Here is an 18,657-nt window from a genome sequence, read left to right on the forward strand (position 1 = left end):
TGCCTCACGAGAGCTCTGCATTAAGCCACTGCTCATTAGACGCTGGTTGATCAAGAAGGCCAAGGCCTTTCCACTCGATTTACCTCTGCGGCCAAACAGGTAGGGTCATGACTTTACCTGGAAATCTGAAAACATGGCATCCACAATGCTCATTAAGTAATTCTTTACTGAAAGAAAACAAGCATTTCCTTCTAATTCCTTTTGGAGAGAAAGAGCTTTGTCCATCTCAGTAAAAATTTAACTGACATCTAAGGCGTTTGGAATTACTTGGGATTTTGGTTCAAGAAAACATGGCCGAGCTCAATTCTCTTTGGTATTCATGCTTAATCTTAATCTATTTGTTTCTTAATAGAATCCAAAACCTTCTCAGTACTTCATTGTTATGACTTAACCCACACTATTGAAATAATCAACTCCTACTCTTTCATCAGAAAAACTTCCAAGGATGTTAAGGGGAGAGGCCTCTTAAACCAAGAATGTTATGAAGAAAGCCAGAAAGAATGACAGGGAGAACCAACCTCCCTCTGCCTCCCAGACCATTCTTCATAAAATGGGTTTCTTCTGGCAAGGTGGCTCCCACCAGCAGGGGTCCTCCCGCTAACTCTCCTCCCTACTGTGGGAGGTTGGCACCCCTAAGAAGCATGTCAGAAAAGAAGGAAGCAGCATTTAGAGAAAGGAAGAAAACAGAAGAGTATTATCAAAGAGTACTACATTGTACAACTGAAACTAATATAACACTGTATGTTAACTACACTACTATTAAACACTTAATTAAAAAAAAAAAAAAAAAAAGCAAAGTCCTGGGGGATGACAGGGACTTTTCAAAACAACATTCCCTCATCATAGGTAGAGTCTTCACTACAACATTGGCACCAATGTGAGAACAGAGCTAAATTAAAATTATCCTCAAAATGCCAACTTAGCTGATGTGCACAGCAGGAAGAATGATAACATGATGACCCAAATCCACAGATCAGTTCCTATTACACATTCCTCCTCGCCCAAGTACGGCTGGCAGTCCAGAGTGACAAAAATATTGTTAGACGTCTGGGTATCTTAGAGCAATATGCCAGGACGTGCATGCACACACACAAACACACACACACACAATATGCACATACACACACATCAAACCTGGTTTATAAAAAGAGCTTTGTGGACCAGAGTATGCCTTCACTTGGTCCAATAATCTAATTGTTGGCATGAGGGAAACAGACCCAAAGAATGTAACCAGGAAGAGAACTGGTTGGCAGCAATAATATTACATTTAAATGATATGGTTATTTACAAGCTAAGGTCTAATTGTCCAGAACTAATTCAACTGGCTAGACTCTTCAGAATATACAAGGTGAAGCTTTAAAAAAGTTAAGATCTGTAGCAACAAAAGTTAACACTATCTAAAATAAATTAGATTTTTAAATATATGCAATGAAATTATAGGTCACTGGAAATTCAATTCCATAATGAATATAAATTAATATAAATCTATTATTAAAGTACCATCCCCAAGAAGATTTCAGTTCAGACTTAAAAAAAAAAAAAAAAAAAAGGCTGAGTATTTGAGAATAAATGGGTATGGCTTAGAAACCCTTAAGTAATGTAAGTAGAGTACCAATATGATTATTTGGTGACAAGATCCAAGAGCTGTTCCCAGATCCACAATAAAGGCTTGCCTCAATTTACTTAATAGAAGTATTCCTAAAAAGTTGTGCAAATAGAATTTTTACAACCAGACCCTGATTTTCACTCTGCTCGCAGGCCATGGTTGTCAAGAAACCCTGTAGTGACCTTGTGAGAACCTGGGGCGCTCTGCCAAAGTGACCGGCCCTCTGCACCATGTCCATGGGGCGAATGCCTACCCAAGGCGCTGGGCAGCCTCGCAGAACACAAGGATTTGCCATGACAGTTTTTTGTTTTTCTGCAGGACGTTCTTAAAGTGAGGTGCACTGTAACTGGAATGTTAGAGCAGAAGGATGGACTCCAGCTCCCAGCTTCACCATCCTATTACAAAAAGATCAGAGACGCTCAGAAAGAATAACATTTCTATAAGTATATATATTTTTTAAAGGGATGGAGCTATGACTGGAAGAAACTTTATATATTCATGTTAGCTGACTTACTGACAACTGCTGGAGCTGGGTTCCATCTGACTCAACGACCAAGGCAAGCAGAGAAACTTCCCGAATTTCAGAGATACCACCAGAGGCCATTGCTATTCCACAAGAGTTTCTTCCCTCTCCAGCAGCAAAGTCCCACAGCTATCCTCACCTTCCCTCATAAAAGCAAAGCGTGAATTAAAAGGCTAAGGTTAAATTAGAAAGATGTCTGATCTAAAGATGATGAACTTATCTTTCTTATCTTAAAAACAGAACTAAGTCAAAGACATTCATCAAAAGTAACTCTTAAAGGCAATTTTTTTTTTCTTATTTGGTCTTCCCTTCCCATTTAAGACTTGATTTCAAAAAAAGAAAAAAAATATATATATATATCCATCCTTCTAAACAATATATCCTCTCTTTTAAACAATACAGAATGCCTAGCAATGCAACTTATCTGACCACATAAATTTGCAATCTGCCACCAAAATGAAATAAGAGGTTACACCTGTCTATTCAGTACACATAATTGCAAAAGAAGTTTGGAAAAATAGCTGAGAAGGTTTTTAAGAAAGGTTCTGGGAGGACTGAAGGACTCACTCTAGGGCTCCATCATTGTAAGGTTCCTGGAAAGTAGTGTGCAAATAAAATAAACACAGAACCCTATTTTTAAACCACCGGAAGTATATGTGGGTATGAATAGGGGAGAATAGGGGTGAATGACAGTGTTAATATAAATGTATCTCAAGTAAATGAAAAATCTCTCACTTAAGGTATTAATGATATTTCAAGTGACCTAAATAAAACGGATTTTAAAATGATCTTTACCATTCACGTCAACAATTGACTTTGGTCCTTTACTAAAGCAGACACAATGAATCTTCTTTTTGTTGATCAGTTTCAGTCACTGGTCCAAGGGTACCATATTTGATGAAAATAGTATCATGGATTTGCTCCCATTATTTAAAAATCAATAATTAAAAAAATAACAAAGTTGGTCTCTTTTCTCCACAAGTTTTCAAGTAATTAGTTCAAGTAAGCTTATTTACAGCTATTGTACATGTGACCTACTTTAACCCACTTTTTCCCTTTAGAAATTAGCCTCCCTGGAAATGGGACACTACTTTTTCCTTTTTTTTCTTTTTCTGCCTTGAACCAGGTTTCTTTTAAATACTAAGTCGGTTCAGTCATGTTTCTGCTTTATTGGGCAGATAAAGAGAGGAAACCAGCAAGTTGTGTCCAAAGGCTGGGAAACGCCTGAATGCTTCCCAACTATCTGAGAAGATGTTGTACTTGAGAAAAACTCGATGTTCCAAGCTGGTGGACAGGGTCACGTCTCTGCTCATGATGTAGATGCCGTCGTTGTGGAGTGCACAAGTCAAGTTAAGCCCCGATTTGGACGTGTTCTCCTTGAGGTAGAGCCACTGCCGCGTGACCGTGTTGTAGGACTGCACCGTGAGCATGTCCTCGCTCTGGCTGCTCCTCCGGTTGGGCCCCAGCTCATGCAGACAGCCGCCCACAATGTAGATGGTCTCCTCAACAGACACCATCTGCTGCTTGCGAATGTGGACGTCACAGGTTTCAAACAGTGTCCAGATGTCGGCCGAGGGGCAATACTGCAAAATGTTCATGTTGCGGTCTGAAAGAAAGAAAGAAGCCAAATGAGGACACAGCCGTGAGGAGCACCACTGCCCGTGCACGTTGTGATAACATCTGCCCCCGCCTAGACCATCTGGTCACACAGAGGCAAAAAAACTCCAGAGAAGCAGAGGTTGGGACAACAGTAAGGCTGGGAGATCATCTGTTTAGAACCATCCCCCTGGGGATGTCCCCTCCCTGGGAGGCTCTCAGAATCAAGAGAGCCAGGGCACGGCCTGCTGTGATTGGAGCATTTCAGAACCACCAGTCCAATTTAAAAAGAATCAGAGCCTTGGAACTCTCCTCAATCACTACAGAATTACTGACGTCTTAATACAGGTGTCAGGCGAAGCCCCAAGGGATCTACTCTTGACAAGCGACTCTACTAAATTAGACAAGTGAGCCAAGCAAGATCTTCAGGGGTTAGTCTAAAGGAAACAACACACAACTGCAAGTCAGGAAAAAACCCAGAAATTCTCACTGTGGCCTTCAAGCCATAGAATCACTTGGCAACTCGATGTCCCGACTACAACAGCAGAGAAATACTCACAAAGGCCCTGCCCTCTCCCTGAAGCATGCTTCCCCAGAGACGGCTGGTTCTTGTGTGGATAAAATCAGAAAGTAGATCAAAGGCTACTCTAACATTATCTTGAATTCTCAGCTGCTTTAAGGAAAAACACTGCCACTCTCATTTTGAAAAATGCTTGTGAAATATAAAATAACTAGTTTCATTTTTCTTTTTTTAATTGTTCTTTTTTATCTTCTTCTCCTCTAGGAAAGAATAAGTGGCATATTTTAGCCTCAGCAGAAAAAATGCTCTGAGTTATCTGAAAGAATGAACTTTCTCTTTGTTGTTGTTGCTTAAACAAACAACAAAATCCATCAGTGTAAGAGACAACTCAGCTTGGAAAGAGATGTGGAACTAAAGGGTACAATACTTCCTCCTGACACAGAGGGACCCACCCCACAGTTAGCAAAGATGAAGGAGCTCCACCCCCACCTCTGGTATCAAGTCGAGGGCTTCGTAGAGGGCACAGAAAGAACAGAAAGGAGACTGAGCCCTGTGTGTGCACGCGTCCCCCCACTTACAGAAATTTCAGAATTGCTACAGCTTTAGGAAACAGTCCCTCTCTTTTCCACCCACACTAATACCTCCTTGTATTTCTTTTTATTGGAGGTATTGTGAAGAAACTCATTCCAGAGACAGTCCAAGGGAGTTTGGTTCCAATGTATCAGAAGTGCTCCTTAGTAACCTGGCTTCCCACCGCATGAATAAAGGAGTTATTTCTCCGTTCCAGGTCTGAAGGTCTTCCCAGGTCTTCTGTAAATGTTTTCTCTCCTCACCCAACAAGGGCTCAGACCATGATGAGGTGGTTTGAGTTGGTGGAATAACCTTTTTGCTTTTATATTGAGAGGTAATTCTGAACTTCAGCAAATCACCCTTCTTCCCTTGAGTGGTTACTACTACTTTCTATGAAGTTTCCTTTAATTTCCTCAATGCCTGCTACAGAATCAATATAATCAAACAGCTGTCATAAAAATCATGAACTATTACTTCCTAAATTTTAAAAGTCTATCTAACTTAAGAAGTCAGCCAGCCAAGAGCCCAACTTTGAGCCCTGCATTTTGTTTTATGACAATTATGATTCCTTATTTTAAATCCAGGTAACTATTAGGAAGTGCTGGGAAGATCCTACATAGAAGAGGAGGGGTGTTTCAGTGTACAAGGAACTGTCCCGCCCTCTCATCTCAGAAAACCCGTTTTCAACCCTTACACAAACACTCATCCATCCACATCACCCAACCATCCCATCACAGGTATTTGGCTCGGGGAATCCAGGGCAGGAATCACCATGGGTGGCCGCGAGTGAAGAAGGTACATTAGTAGTGGCTTGAGAAACTAGAAAACACACAAACAAGGGTTTTCCAGGTCAAATCTAAAGAACATTTGCTCAGCCAGGGTCATGGAAAAACTAGGAAATCTACCAGCAGAGTACTCTTGGGTTACAGTGCTGCCTGTCAGTGCTTCCCAGCTCCTGGTCACAAGAGAAGCCAAGGGATATGTGTGCATTATGTCAGCCCACCGGGTGCATTCTGGGTTACAAAATCTAGGGAGGAATCAGAATTCTTAGAAATGTTCAAAAGTAAATAACTGTATTTACTTTCCTAAGAGAAGAGACACACAGACACCCAGAGGTACATATGCACACACAGGAATTCTCTGGGGGCTATGGTTTCATTAAACACAGGAAGTTGACCACCGTACCCAAATACCAATGTAGAAGGTAAAAGAAATGGTTGCTAGGTCTCTCTCTCTCTCTTTTTTCAATTATTTATTACCCCAAAAAGCTGGCAATTATCTTATCTTTAGTGGAAAGTCATGAGGGAGAGGCACTGGGACTAGCTCCACGGGGATAAAAACTTGAGGGCATTAAAAAAAAGTTCACTGCGTCCCATGCATTTCTCTTGGTCACTGCCTCTCCTTAGATGCATAAACACAGCACCTGTACTGAGTTCAACAGTGGCTCCCTGTCAAATAAATAAATAAAATCTTTTTTAAAAAATAAAAAATAAATAAATTTCTTTGGCCAAGAGGTAACTCGGACACAAGTGGGGGAGAGAGATAAAAGGCAAGACACACTTCTATCTGGTGGGCCCCCACCGCCTCCTAACACAACCAAGTTTGTCATTATCATGTGAGATGCTATCTACCAAGAACAGCAGTATAAAACCTATTGGAGAAACTTATTTCCAAATTATCAATGCCAAATGCCCACCAAAAACAGTACAGCTTAATAAAAAGCACAACCACCTCCCACCTCTGGTCAGGAAAAAGTTCTCTCTCTTATATTGTTGTCTTTTGTAATCCTCTTACACTATGTGAACAACAGCCTTGAAGCTGAGCTTCTGGAAACTGTCTGATAGGTTTGTGCTCAAGAACGAAGAAAGTGAAAACACAGATCCACAAGGATGTTCTGGCCCTAAATTCCATAGTGTTAAATGTGTTTGGGAGAAGGATGGCACTTACCCAGTCCAGTCACAAGACAGCTGCTCACAAGGCTGGGTTTCCAGAGCAGAAAGAAAATACGTATTCTCTTCATCACCTCCTCTACCCCATTCAATTTTCATGCTCACACAAAGGGATCAAAGGTCCCTTCTGTCCAAAGTACCCTTGTAATACTCAACTCTCTTCCTCCCAGATATGCAAATATCCAGTATATAATGTACGAAATTACAATATGTACATCAGAGCATTTCCCCAGGCTGCCCAAGCTCACGTGGAAGAGGATCACTTACTTGGCCCCTTCACTTACCTCTGGTCGTATAGCCTCCAATGACATAAATTTTCCCCTTACACTCACACGCAGAGAACTCGGCCAGAGGGTTTGGTAAGGGTGCCACAAAATTCCAGGCATCCTGCTCGGGATTGTAACACTCAACATTAGAAACGGCCTGCCCACCAATGGCATAGAGTTTTGAATTAACAGCCACAAGTTTGAAGTTAGACCTGAAAGAGAGATACAAAGGCCCAGAGAGTCAGTTTTCTTAACCATTACGAAGGCAATGGCATGAACTGCTAAAGCAGACTGAGGAATGTGCTGGATATCTAAAGAAAATTAGCTCTCCAAGCTGGGTGCCATTCTGCCTGGGGACAGAGGAATGGCCAAATGACACCTCAAATTCCACTCCTATCTCAGAATTCACAAGAATGAAGCATTTTTCAAATTTTAGCAATTAGAGATAAGCAACTCAATATAACCAAGAGTAGTCTTGCTTAGCCTTATGCCAAGAACCAAAGATATTTTAACATTAATATCAATTTATTAATATAATTTATAAATATTAATATTAATTATTAATATTATAATTTATAAAGATTAATATTAAATATTTGATATTTTAATATTTCTTTCAACAGCGGGAGCAAGTGTTAAGGGAGGAATGCATAACCACCTCCCTCCCTTGTCTCTCTACTCAGCATGTTTCCCATTCTTCCTCCCCATTGAGGAGGCTCCATGTTAGGTACACACTAGCACCTTCTATGGTGCATATGCTAAGGGTGGGTGCTAGAGGGTGGTTCAAAGACCCCTTTACCACAAGTGCTCCTGGCAGATCTCTCGCCCCCCCATCCGACCGCTCCATCCGAGGGCATCTTATATACTGTTTCACAACACAATACAAAGGGCTACATAAGCACCAAACTAAACATATTTTGATACAGCACCCTTACGGGGGCTTCCATATGTTAACAAATACTTAAATCAACAAATGCTCATTTATCATAATAGAAAATAATTTTAGGGGCACCCAGGTGGCTCAGCTGGTTGAGCGTCAGCCTTTGGCTCAGGTCATGATTCCAGGGTTCTGGGAGTCTGCTTCTCCCTCTCCTTCCTGCTCATGCTCTCGCTCACTATCTCTGTCTCTCTCAAATAAATAAAATAATTTTAAAAGGAGAAGACACTGGTTTTAAGCCCCATATTCAGAAATACAATCAAATACTGCTCATCAGCTTCAGATGCTACATAAAAGTCTTGTAACTTTTAACTTCTGAATTGAAAAGAAAAAACTAACTTGTTCCAGTGTAGCGCACAAAAATTAATGATTCCTTGAAGGCCAGATGGGATACACATTTGGGTCAGTCTCCCAGATTGGTGCAGTGGTCTCAAGTTTACAGGAGTGTGAGCAGAGCACAATGCAACAGAAAGACCTGAAGCAGCTCTCTGACCCTAGCCCAAACACGCCAATTCACTATTGCTGGTATGGGGATAATACTCATCACAGGATGGTCAAGACATTACAGGCAACAGTTTCTCAGGAAGTACCACACTGAGATAAGATACTACCATTATAATTTCTTAGTTTTCTAGTGTTTGAAATAAAGTAGACCATGTAAATTTAGAGACCACATCTACCACTAATACAACAATGTCTTCAAAATTAACAATATCCTAAGAAAGAATGGGGAGACCCACATTTGAAAAATGCAGGTAAGAGGGTAGATGAGGAAGAAACAGGGAACAAGTCGCCCATGTGTGATCTCCTAGCAGGAGTCTAATCAACACTGATGTACCATGACATAGGACATGTGGGTAATAGCCACCTACACCTACTAAAACAGTAAGATGTTTTCAAAGGTGCCTGCAACGTGTCCGTTTAAATGAGTCTTTGTTTTGTTTTTCAAATCACAAAGTGAACAGAGTACTCTTCAGCAAGAACCTCACATTGTCCATTACACCTAGCCAGCCAGTCACATTTTATGCCAACCGACTTCACTGGGGTGGCAGCCACGGGGGGGGGGGGGGGGGGGGTCTCTACTTCATGTTGCTTACTTTTCCTGCTGCCAATGGTCCTTAAAATCTGACCATGATGCCCTCTCTGTGTGTGCAAATTTGGGGAACCAAAGGAAATAAAGCTTGCAAATGAGGACTAAATTTTACCAGTCTGCAATTTGTTTTTGCTTCCCAAAGGTACACAGATAGTAAATTTTCTAAGATCAAAACGGTTTTTAATATTCATCCAGCATAAGCATTTGTCCTAAGTAAACATGTAAGGGCTGAATGAGTAAGCAGTTAAAAGTAAACAATTCCATCTCTCCAGACCCAGCATGCTCAAATTCACTTGAAGAGAAGACGCTTTTCAATATTGAGTTGAAGATGAAACTGCCACCCCAACGCGGACCACTTAGTGAACACGCGTCCTGCTGAGGATTGTGAGCCCAGGCTCACGCGGGAAGATCTTAGCTCCACCACTCAATGGCTGTGTGACCTTAGATAAGTCACTAAATCTCAGTTCATCTCATCCTCAGTTTCCCCACCTGTGAAGTGGAGAAAGGAACATATATCACACAGGGAGAGTTGAAAAGGGGAACACCTGCAGAAAGGGGTCACAAGAGGGAATGCTTTTTCTGGGTGTCATAAGACTAAATTTCTTAATTCGGAGAGGGTCTCTTTGCCATTTGTTAACTGCAACAGTCACCGGCTGGAATGTATTCTGGTATTACATACAAAGTGCTCTCTCATCCATAAATTCTCACCATGAAGCACCTCATTTCCTACTCTTTGAAAGTAACTCTTTCACTCTTCACCTACTGGAAGGGTGAAAGTATGAATCCAAGCTACGGCTTTAAAAAAAAAAAATTCATCTCTAGTGTTTTCTTAATATTGATCCCTGACATACTACCCTCCGGGTAAAAAGAATAATTTTTAAATGTGTTGTAGCTACATCCTTGACTGACTTAGAAATAGAAATAAAGGGGAAGAAATGCTGATTTAATTACTACTTCACCTCAAGGAAATAAAGAGCTCAGCAAATCCTTAAAAACTAAGTGACATGAAACACGCTGAACCCTGCTACACAGATCAACAGTAGCTGTATACAGATGTAGGGCGGCCGGTGACACAGAGGTGGGAGCGGCTTCGAGTGCTGGCCCTGTAACCATGCAAACTTATGAAACTCATCCTCAGTTTCCCCTTGGGGAGATGGAGCCAATACTACTAAAAAGATTAAAAGAGATTAAAAAGATCTAAAAAGAGACTACTCCAAAGAGATGCTGTGAGTGTGAAATAGGAAGTGACATCTAAAACAGTGTCTACAACATGTAGCCCAGAGTTAAGAGCTCAAGAAATAGGAACCATTGTCAAGGTTTGCTACATAGAAAAGTTTGTTGCCATTGGAGTAAACATCAGCGAGAAAGGGCAAGATCTTTTCTCAACCACACAGAAAAGACATATAGTTTGTGGAGCACTCAGGTCCTTGTGTCCCCTCCTCCTCCTCCTCCTCTTGCCTACCTTCTGCCACTTCCCTATGGATTAACCTCCCCTGGGGACCAGCAGGTCGCTACCTACTAGGTGTCTGAGAGACTGGAGCACACGAAGCAACCACTGGACAAAATCACAATGAGTGGGGGATGAACAGACACATAGTTTTCTTTCCTTCCCACTATTCTCCGGCTGCAACCTTACCCAGAAAGGAGACCAGAAATGCCCTAAAATACTAAACTTTGGCCCAGAGAAAAAGGGAATAGCTAAGGCTGACGACAGTAATTCCATCTCAGCCAGGAAGCTTGTTTAACTCTCTCCCGGCTTTGTATTCACACACAGAACAATTGCAGAGCAAAAGTACAGGGCAATCAGAGAGACTAGAGACGTTAGACACGGAGAAATGAACGACCAGGATTGCTGCAACAGTGGCCAGTTCCTGCAAGTTATCACCAGTGGAAGCAAGGAGGGAGGGCAAGCAATGTTGTGGGTACACAGGCTTTCACACAGATGTCCTGACAACTCCTGAGATCAAGCCCACATGCAGACCACTGGGCAGTGGGGCATCCCTGGACTTCAAAGCAGCCTCTCTGCTCTGCTGTGTACTCACACTGCCATTTTCAAGTGTGTGGGCACAACACTAACATCTCTTTCTTCCTTTTTGGGCGGGGGGTGGGGATGGGGAACACTACTGGTCACATGCACCATTTTATCCAGGGTGCAAAGGGCTTTACAGAATCTCTCAAAGCTAGGGTTCCTGCCTGTCCCATACTATTTAAGATTCTGAGATCACCACCCTATTCAGTCGCTGAGGAATGTGGGCTGCTTTGCATTTGACCACTTTGTCAAAGTAAAACAGTAAAGGTACATCACAGAGGCAGTGAATCAAGCCAGATGTGAAATGCTGTGTAATCATGGGGGCTGAAATCTGCTTTTCCTCAAGGTTTTAAGTTTCCTCTGGTGTTTCCAGAAACTGTATTAGATACATTATCCAGAAACAATCCCATTCTAAGTTTCATTTTTACTTGTTTCATCATCTAAATTCCTTGAGGACAGGAACCATGTTGTCTTTGTCCAATAGTGACTAGAAAGATGCTAGACATGAATGATGGCTGTGGTGAAGCTCAAACACATGTAATGAAATTTTTAAAAGCAGCACAAAGCATCTGTGCTCCACTTCTCTGAAGAAAATAATTTTTAAGAAAATTTAAAAATGCACATGAAGATGGTCACTGCCAGTCTATAAGCCAAACTGTAAATACTCTAAATGGTTATATCTATTCAATGGATATTTACATTTTGGTTACTCTACTTACTACACACCTTAGCAATTTACTTGACTTTCTATGCCTTGGTTTCTGACTCTGTAAAATGGGAACCTGCCTGATACAGTCTTTGTGAAGAATAAGTGAGATAATACATGCAAAGCAGTAAGAACAGTACCTAGCACAGAGTAAATGTTCAGTTAAATGTTACCTAATATTATCTTTCCGCTATTCTAAATAACGATAGTAACTGTTATAAAAATATTCACAATATTACATTTTTAAAAATAAAATAATATAGTCACTTTTATTACAATAATATATGATATAGTTCATAATTCAAAAACAATGGTGCATTTTGAGCATCTATGAATTATTGGATACCACATTAGCAGTAGGGGCACACAGAAGCAATGAACTGGACCTGACTGGAAGGGAGAGAAGCAAACATAAGCAGAAAACTTCAATTCGAGGTGGAAAGTGTTCTAGAGAAACAAAGAATTTGAATATTTAGCCTAACTGAGAGTTCAGAAAGGGACATCCAATTGAGCTGACCCTCAAATCTGAGTCAAAGTATGAGAGAGATAAAGAAGGTTACAAATTCCAACATGGCACCCACGGTGGAAAAAAGTATCTGTGTAGAAAAAAAAACAGTAGCTCGGGGTTGCCTGGCTCGCTCAGTCAGTGGAGCACGCAACTCTTAATCTCAGGGTTTTGAGTTCAAGCCCCACCTTCGCCCAGAATTTACTTAAAAAATAAATAAATAAACGAAAGTTTAAAAAAAAACTAGAAAATTCCTGAGAATAACTGCAAAAAATATACAGACTATACAAAAATCATAAACCTTTCCTGAAAGACCAAAAGACCTAAATACACGGAAAAACAATTTTTCTATCTGCAAAGTATTATGAAACTATTAATCCTCCTCCAACTTAACTGATAAATACCAATCAAAACTCCAACAGGACTTGACAATTGGATTCTAAAGTTTCTCTGAAGGGGAAAATGTACAAAGAATAGCTAAGAGAATAAAAATAAAGCCAAAAAGGGGTGCCTGGGTGGCTCAGTGGGTTAAGCCTCTGCCTTTGGCTCAGGTCATGATCTCAGGGTCCTGGGATCGAGTCCAGCATTGGGCTCTCTGCTCAGCAGGGAGCCTGCTTCCCCCTCTCTCTGCCTGCTGATCTGCCTACTTGTGATGTGTCTCTCTCTCTCTGTCAAATAAATAAATAAAATCTTAAAAAAAAAACAAAAACAGAAAAAAATGGGTCTCTATTCCACGAGACAACAGAATAGTTTACCAAGCTGCAATAATTTAAAAGTATGCTATTGGTAAAGGAAAAGCCAATATGTCAATATGGAAACAGGAAAATTATCATCTGATAACTGGTTGTGCAAATCACAGTGAGGACTGAGGCCACTGAGACATTTAGGAAACATGCTATAACCTTACATTATACTTTACATAAAAATAAATCCCAAACACATTCAAATATAAATGTAAAAAGGCAAAACCATAAAATAGATTATAAGTCAGATGAATATTTGTATATTCTTAACTTGTAGACACCTTTCCTGTGCAAGATTAAAAGCTAATAGGATATAGGACAAATTTGACTCCCAAAAAATTTAAATTTCCTCATGTGAGAATACGTGATACATTTGTTTAAAGAGATCTTTTTAAGATTATAATGAAGATTAGGTATTACATATTAAAGATTTAAAATTAAAAAAAAAAAAAAAGAATTCATGATAAACCTGATGTCCAAAATTGGAGGCTCACAATGCCAGTGTTGTCCTACAGTTTGTTTGGTCTGCAAGGTTTCTGTCATTGTTGATGTTGGTTTTTTCAATGCAGTAAGTTGCCAGTCTAAAAATCAGGGCATCTGGCTATCTGGCAATGCTTTCTATACTTGGAGATAGCAACAAGCTGTGGGTGACAGGGGTGGGGCCCTCTTGCGGTGGGGTGACAGCTCTCCGATTCATCATCACTCCAACCCACCCCTCTACTCATTGACTTCACCAGCCTAGTCACTTTGCGGATTTTTATTTTTGAGGCCTTCCAGTAAAATAAAGGCAGGGGGAAAACAGTGCAACCATTACCTAAGAGACAAGAGATTGATTCTACGTATGTAAACAGAATTTCTAAACTGAATAGGAAAAAGATAAACCAATTTTATTTTTCATTGGCAAAGGCCACTTATAAAATATATACAAAGTGCCAATAAACATCTGAGAGGAAAAATTTCTCTCCCAAGCAGAAAGATTCACATCAGTGTTTGCCAACTGGATTGGTAAAAATATAAAATGATGATAATATCCTGTCTTGGCAGGAGTACAGGAACTGGCAAGCTCAGACACTGTTGATAGGAGAGGAGATCTGAACAATGTTCTGATGGGCAATTTGGCAGGGGCTTCCAAAATTTAAAACTTATATATACTTTGGCCCACCTATCCAGGGATTCCAGGAATTTGATATTTAGGACTACTGAAAAAATGCCTGCTAAGAGAGGCACATCTATGCCAAGATGTTCAACATAGCATTTTTTTAAAAGATCTTATGTATTCGAAAGAGAGAGTGAGCGAGTGAGAGAGCACAAGTGTGGGGAGGGGCAGAGGGAGAGGGAGAAGCAGACTCCCTGAGGAGCAGGGAGCCTAACATGGGACCCATTCCAGGGCCCTGGGATCATGACCTGAGCCAAAGGCAGATGCTTAACCGACTGAGCCACCCCGGCATCCCATTATAGCATTGTTTATAATGGCAAATAGAAGCAACTTAAATGCTCACGAGTAAGAGATGGACTGATTACATTACCATACAGCCAAAGGCTAGAATACAGCTCTTAATGAGTGAGACAGCTCTATATATGTTGACATTTGTTGATACAGAAAAAACTCTCCAAGTGGAATTGTCATAATAATCAGCACAGCCTAATCAACCTATGGTAAAAATATATATAAGATGAACTCACCCCCCTACATGTACACGCATACAAACATTTTCCCCTAACAATTATTAACATACTTATGTTTATATAAATGTACATTTATAACATATATTTACAAATGTATAATATATAAATATATATCAGTAGATACACATATCTTCCACTCTGTGGTTTCTCGTGTCATTTGTAATTTTTCTAAGCATGTATTTACGAATTACTTGAATACCTTTTTTTTTCCCCCCTGGAGGACATAAAGAATATTCCTAAAAAGAAAAAGAAAAAAGAAAAACGACTATCAAGGATTTGTAAAGAAAGAAAAGGGGGCACTGGAGTGACTCAGTTGGTTAAGGATCTGACTTGATTTTGGCTCAGGTCATGATGCCAGCATCATGAGATCAAACCCTACGTCAGGCTCTGTGCTGGACACGGAGCCTGCTTAGGATTCACTCTCCCCCTGTGGCCTTCCCCGCTTCTCTAAAAAAATAAGAATTCTGTGAGGTGTTATGTTAGAGCTCAAGCTGGATTTGGGGGTGGAGGGGTTCTGTTGAGCAGCAGTTGATACAGCTGGACACACATGTGTAGAGGTGACAGATCCGGCTGGGCCTTCCACCCCAAATCTGAGCACCATTCGTAACCACTGAATGTCCCTTTGTTACCTCAATTAAAGCTTGTAGAATTTGCCTAAAAATAACACTTCTGATACCAAACCTTAAATACAGTATCATCTCAGTGGTATAAATAATACACTAAAAAGGGCTTGGAAGAAAACATGCCAATCTCTACACAGTATTGCCTCTGTGAGGGAGGAAGCAGGAGTGATAGTCTTTCTGTTTCTTGATTCTTTTCCATTTTCCACTTTTCTAAAATAAGTATGTATTATTTTTATCACCAGAAAAAAAAGAACACTTTCCAAAATGAATTTTATGTTAGAGTAGAAATAAAGCCACTGTTCCCCCCCACCCCCCTAGGCTGGGGTACCCTTAAGTCAAGTATGTATGTATAATGGTCTTCCCATTCCAGTTACAACTTTCTTTGCCTGGTGGTGAGTCCCCCAACTACTTGTTCCACACTTCAGGGTAGACCCCATGTGGGGGTTGAGATGGATACAAGTGTAGCAGAAAAAAGGGTATTCCTGTCCTTTTGTGGATCATACTGATTCTTCTCCCCACTTAAGTGTGAATGGCTCTGGGCCATCTTGAGTCCTTCCATCTTTCTTTCCTACCATCTCTTCCTGTATCTGCTCTGCTTTTTTTTTTTTCTTCTTCTTCTTCCTTTTCCTTTCCCACCTCTATTCCCTACTCTCCCTCGCCTCCCCTCCTCCTTTACCTGTCTTCATGTCACCCAAGGGCATGTTGGGAGGGATCTGAGGATGGGAGGGGAGAAGGTTGGGTGGACTGAAACGTTCTAATTTTGTAGGTGACCACTGCCAGGCTCAAATTTTAGAACAAAGACGAAACTGTCTGGGAAGGAAGGGAGATGCAAAAGAGAGGATACAAAATAAAAAAGACAATCCAAGGTACAATTCTAATGGTAATCTGATTACAGATTGGGGCCCCAGTGTGGAAAGCTTCAAAGTCAATAACAACAACAAAAATCCTCCCAAGACCGCATTACAGGTCACTGCCCGGTCTGTCACTGTAATCAGGATTAGAGCCTAAAAAATTTAAAAAAAAAAAAAAGGTAAAAATGAAAGCAAACTTAAAAAAAGTTTTCCTTTACAGTATCCTTCCAGGAAACCACAGACATCCCCCACCCCCACCCCCCAACTGGGAAAGAGGCAAAAAGGCAGTTTGCCTGAAAGAGCGAGACCTGCAAGGAAAGTACTCGGTTAGTTGACCTGGCGGGGGCCACTTCTTCCTCGCAAGTTCTCAGTTCCTTGGGAACTCTGCCAGAGTCCAGGCCAGCGACACTCCTGAAGATGTCATTTCCCGCTTCAGCAAAATCTCCTGCGATTGCCCAGCAAACATCAAGGGAATGAACGAACTAGTGAGCAAGTGAATGAATGGAACGGGAAAAGAAGCAGAAGCAGCCCCGCTGGGCGCTTACCTCTTCTGGTTCATGGAGGCCACCTGGAGCCACTCATTGGTGCTGGGGTTGTAGGAGTGCGCAGCCGAGATTTCCTGGCTGGTGATCCTATACCCGCCCACTATGAAGAGGTAGTTGTCCAGGATGGCAGACCCGTAACCCCTGACGTTCACCAGGTCGGGAGGAAGGTTGTTGGCCAGCGGGAACCAACGTTCGGTCATCTCCTCATACCTGAGCATGGACGGGGGCTCCCCTTGGTAGGGGTGAGGGGCCAGGGGTCCCCCCAGGAAATCCCCCAGGGCTACAAGAACCGGAGTCCCGGTCATCCGGGCCTCTCTCAGCCTCTGCTTCAGGCTGACATCCCCGGGGGCCTGAGGAGGAGCCCCCAGGAGGTGGAACTGGGGCTTGCACAGCACCTCGTGGAAGTGGACGACCATGAAGCGCAGGCAGGCCTCCTGCAGGTCGGGCAGCCCGTACACCTGCGCCAGGCGGTACAGCTCCAGGCAGTTGGTGAGCCGCACCTGGGACAGCAGCAGCTGCAGCAGAGACGTGACCTGAAGGAAGGAGGCCGCTTCCACCAGCTCCGCCAGCAGGCTCACCTCGTCCATCTCCTCTTCCTCCTCCACCCCGCCGCCCTTCTCCGCCTGCGGGCCCAGGAGCCAGCCTTCGCGGGCCCCGCCGGCGTTGATGAAGTCCAGCACCAGGCGCAGGCCCGGGGCGCTGAGGCCGCGCAGCTGCTGCACCTCGGGGCCGCCGGCCTCCTGGCTCAGGGCCTCGCGCATGCCGGAGCGGTAGAGGGCGCGGAAATAGTCGCTCTGCTCGATAAGCTTCCTCTTGCTCACCGGGTAGCAGCGGTCCTCCAGGCGGATCTGCACCATCTCCTCGGCCGACATGGCTGGGGGACCGGGGGCCGCGGGGGTGCCCGCCAGCTCTGCGCGCTCGCCTCCCCGCCCCCACGCGCTCGCCGGGTTCCGGGTTGGGCGCGCCGAGGGATGGCGCCGCGGAGGAGGCGGGAGGCGACGGGCCGCCGCCCGCTCCCGCGTCCGCCCAGCCTATCTGGGTCGCGGCGGCGCCCCCGAGGCAGCCCCTCCTCCTGGTCCCGGGGGCGGCGGCTCAGCCTCGCTCCCCCGGAGCGGCCGCCCTGCCCGTCTGCTCTGCCTCAACGCCAAAAAAGGCCGGGTTGCCGCGCGCCGGGCGTCGGGAGGCGGCCGCCGTCCTCGTCCGGGTTGTCCGGGCCGCGTCCGCCGCCGAGGGGATCCCAGCCCCCAGCCTGCAGCCTCCTCCCACGCCTCGCTTCTCACTTCCGCCCGCAGGACCCCCGCCGCCCGCCAGACCTGCGAGCGGATCCGGCTTTCGGGGAGGGCTGCGGGCCCCGGCGCTCCGGCTGCGGCCACGTCCCCGCAGCCTCCCCCGCACGCCGGGCGCAGCGGCTCTGCGGCCTGCGGGCTCCGCAGCGACGCGCGGGTTGGGAGGGGGACTGGAGGCGAGGTGAAGCCAGTCCGCTGTTTCTTCCGCGCTGCTTTACGAGCGGGGAGACAGAGAAGAGAAGAAGAAACAGGCGTGGGGGGACCGGGATGATGGGAGTCGGGGGTCCTGGGAGTCAAAATGACATCACATCTGGGATCGCCCATCTAGCCCAATCCGGCATAGTGTCCCGGGGCCTGAGGCACGTAGGCCGTCCCTACACACGCAGGTGACACCTAGAGCTGATTCTTCGCCAGGGTCATCGTGTTGGAGCCATCTTGCAGAAAGAAGGTCCAGGCAGATGGCAGCAGGTTCTGCAGGGCTCGCTGGGGTGCACAGTACAGCAGATGAAACGGGTCGGGAAGCAGAGGAGCTTGTATTTGCTGCTGGGGCCCGTTAAGTCTTTTTATGCTATTAAAAGAAAGACAATTTAAGTGAGGACACGTGACTTCTTTTAAAACCTCGT

General features: G+C 43.7%; 1 protein-coding gene across 1 annotated transcript; it reads right to left on the reverse strand.

The window, feature by feature from the left end:
- Positions 1-346: 346 nt before the first annotated feature.
- KLHL42 (kelch like family member 42) lies at positions 347-18,358 on the reverse strand. The gene is given in 3 exon segments (XM_032347581.1): positions 347-3,735; positions 7,049-7,242; positions 16,749-18,358. Coding segments are annotated over 3 exon segments (2,256 nt in total). The 3' UTR covers positions 347-3,283.
- Between the last annotated feature and the right edge of the window lie 299 nt (positions 18,359-18,657).

Source organism: Mustela erminea, chromosome 6 (assembly GCF_009829155.1).
Source record: "Mustela erminea isolate mMusErm1 chromosome 6, mMusErm1.Pri, whole genome shotgun sequence".
NCBI lineage: Eukaryota > Metazoa > Chordata > Mammalia > Carnivora > Mustelidae > Mustela > Mustela erminea.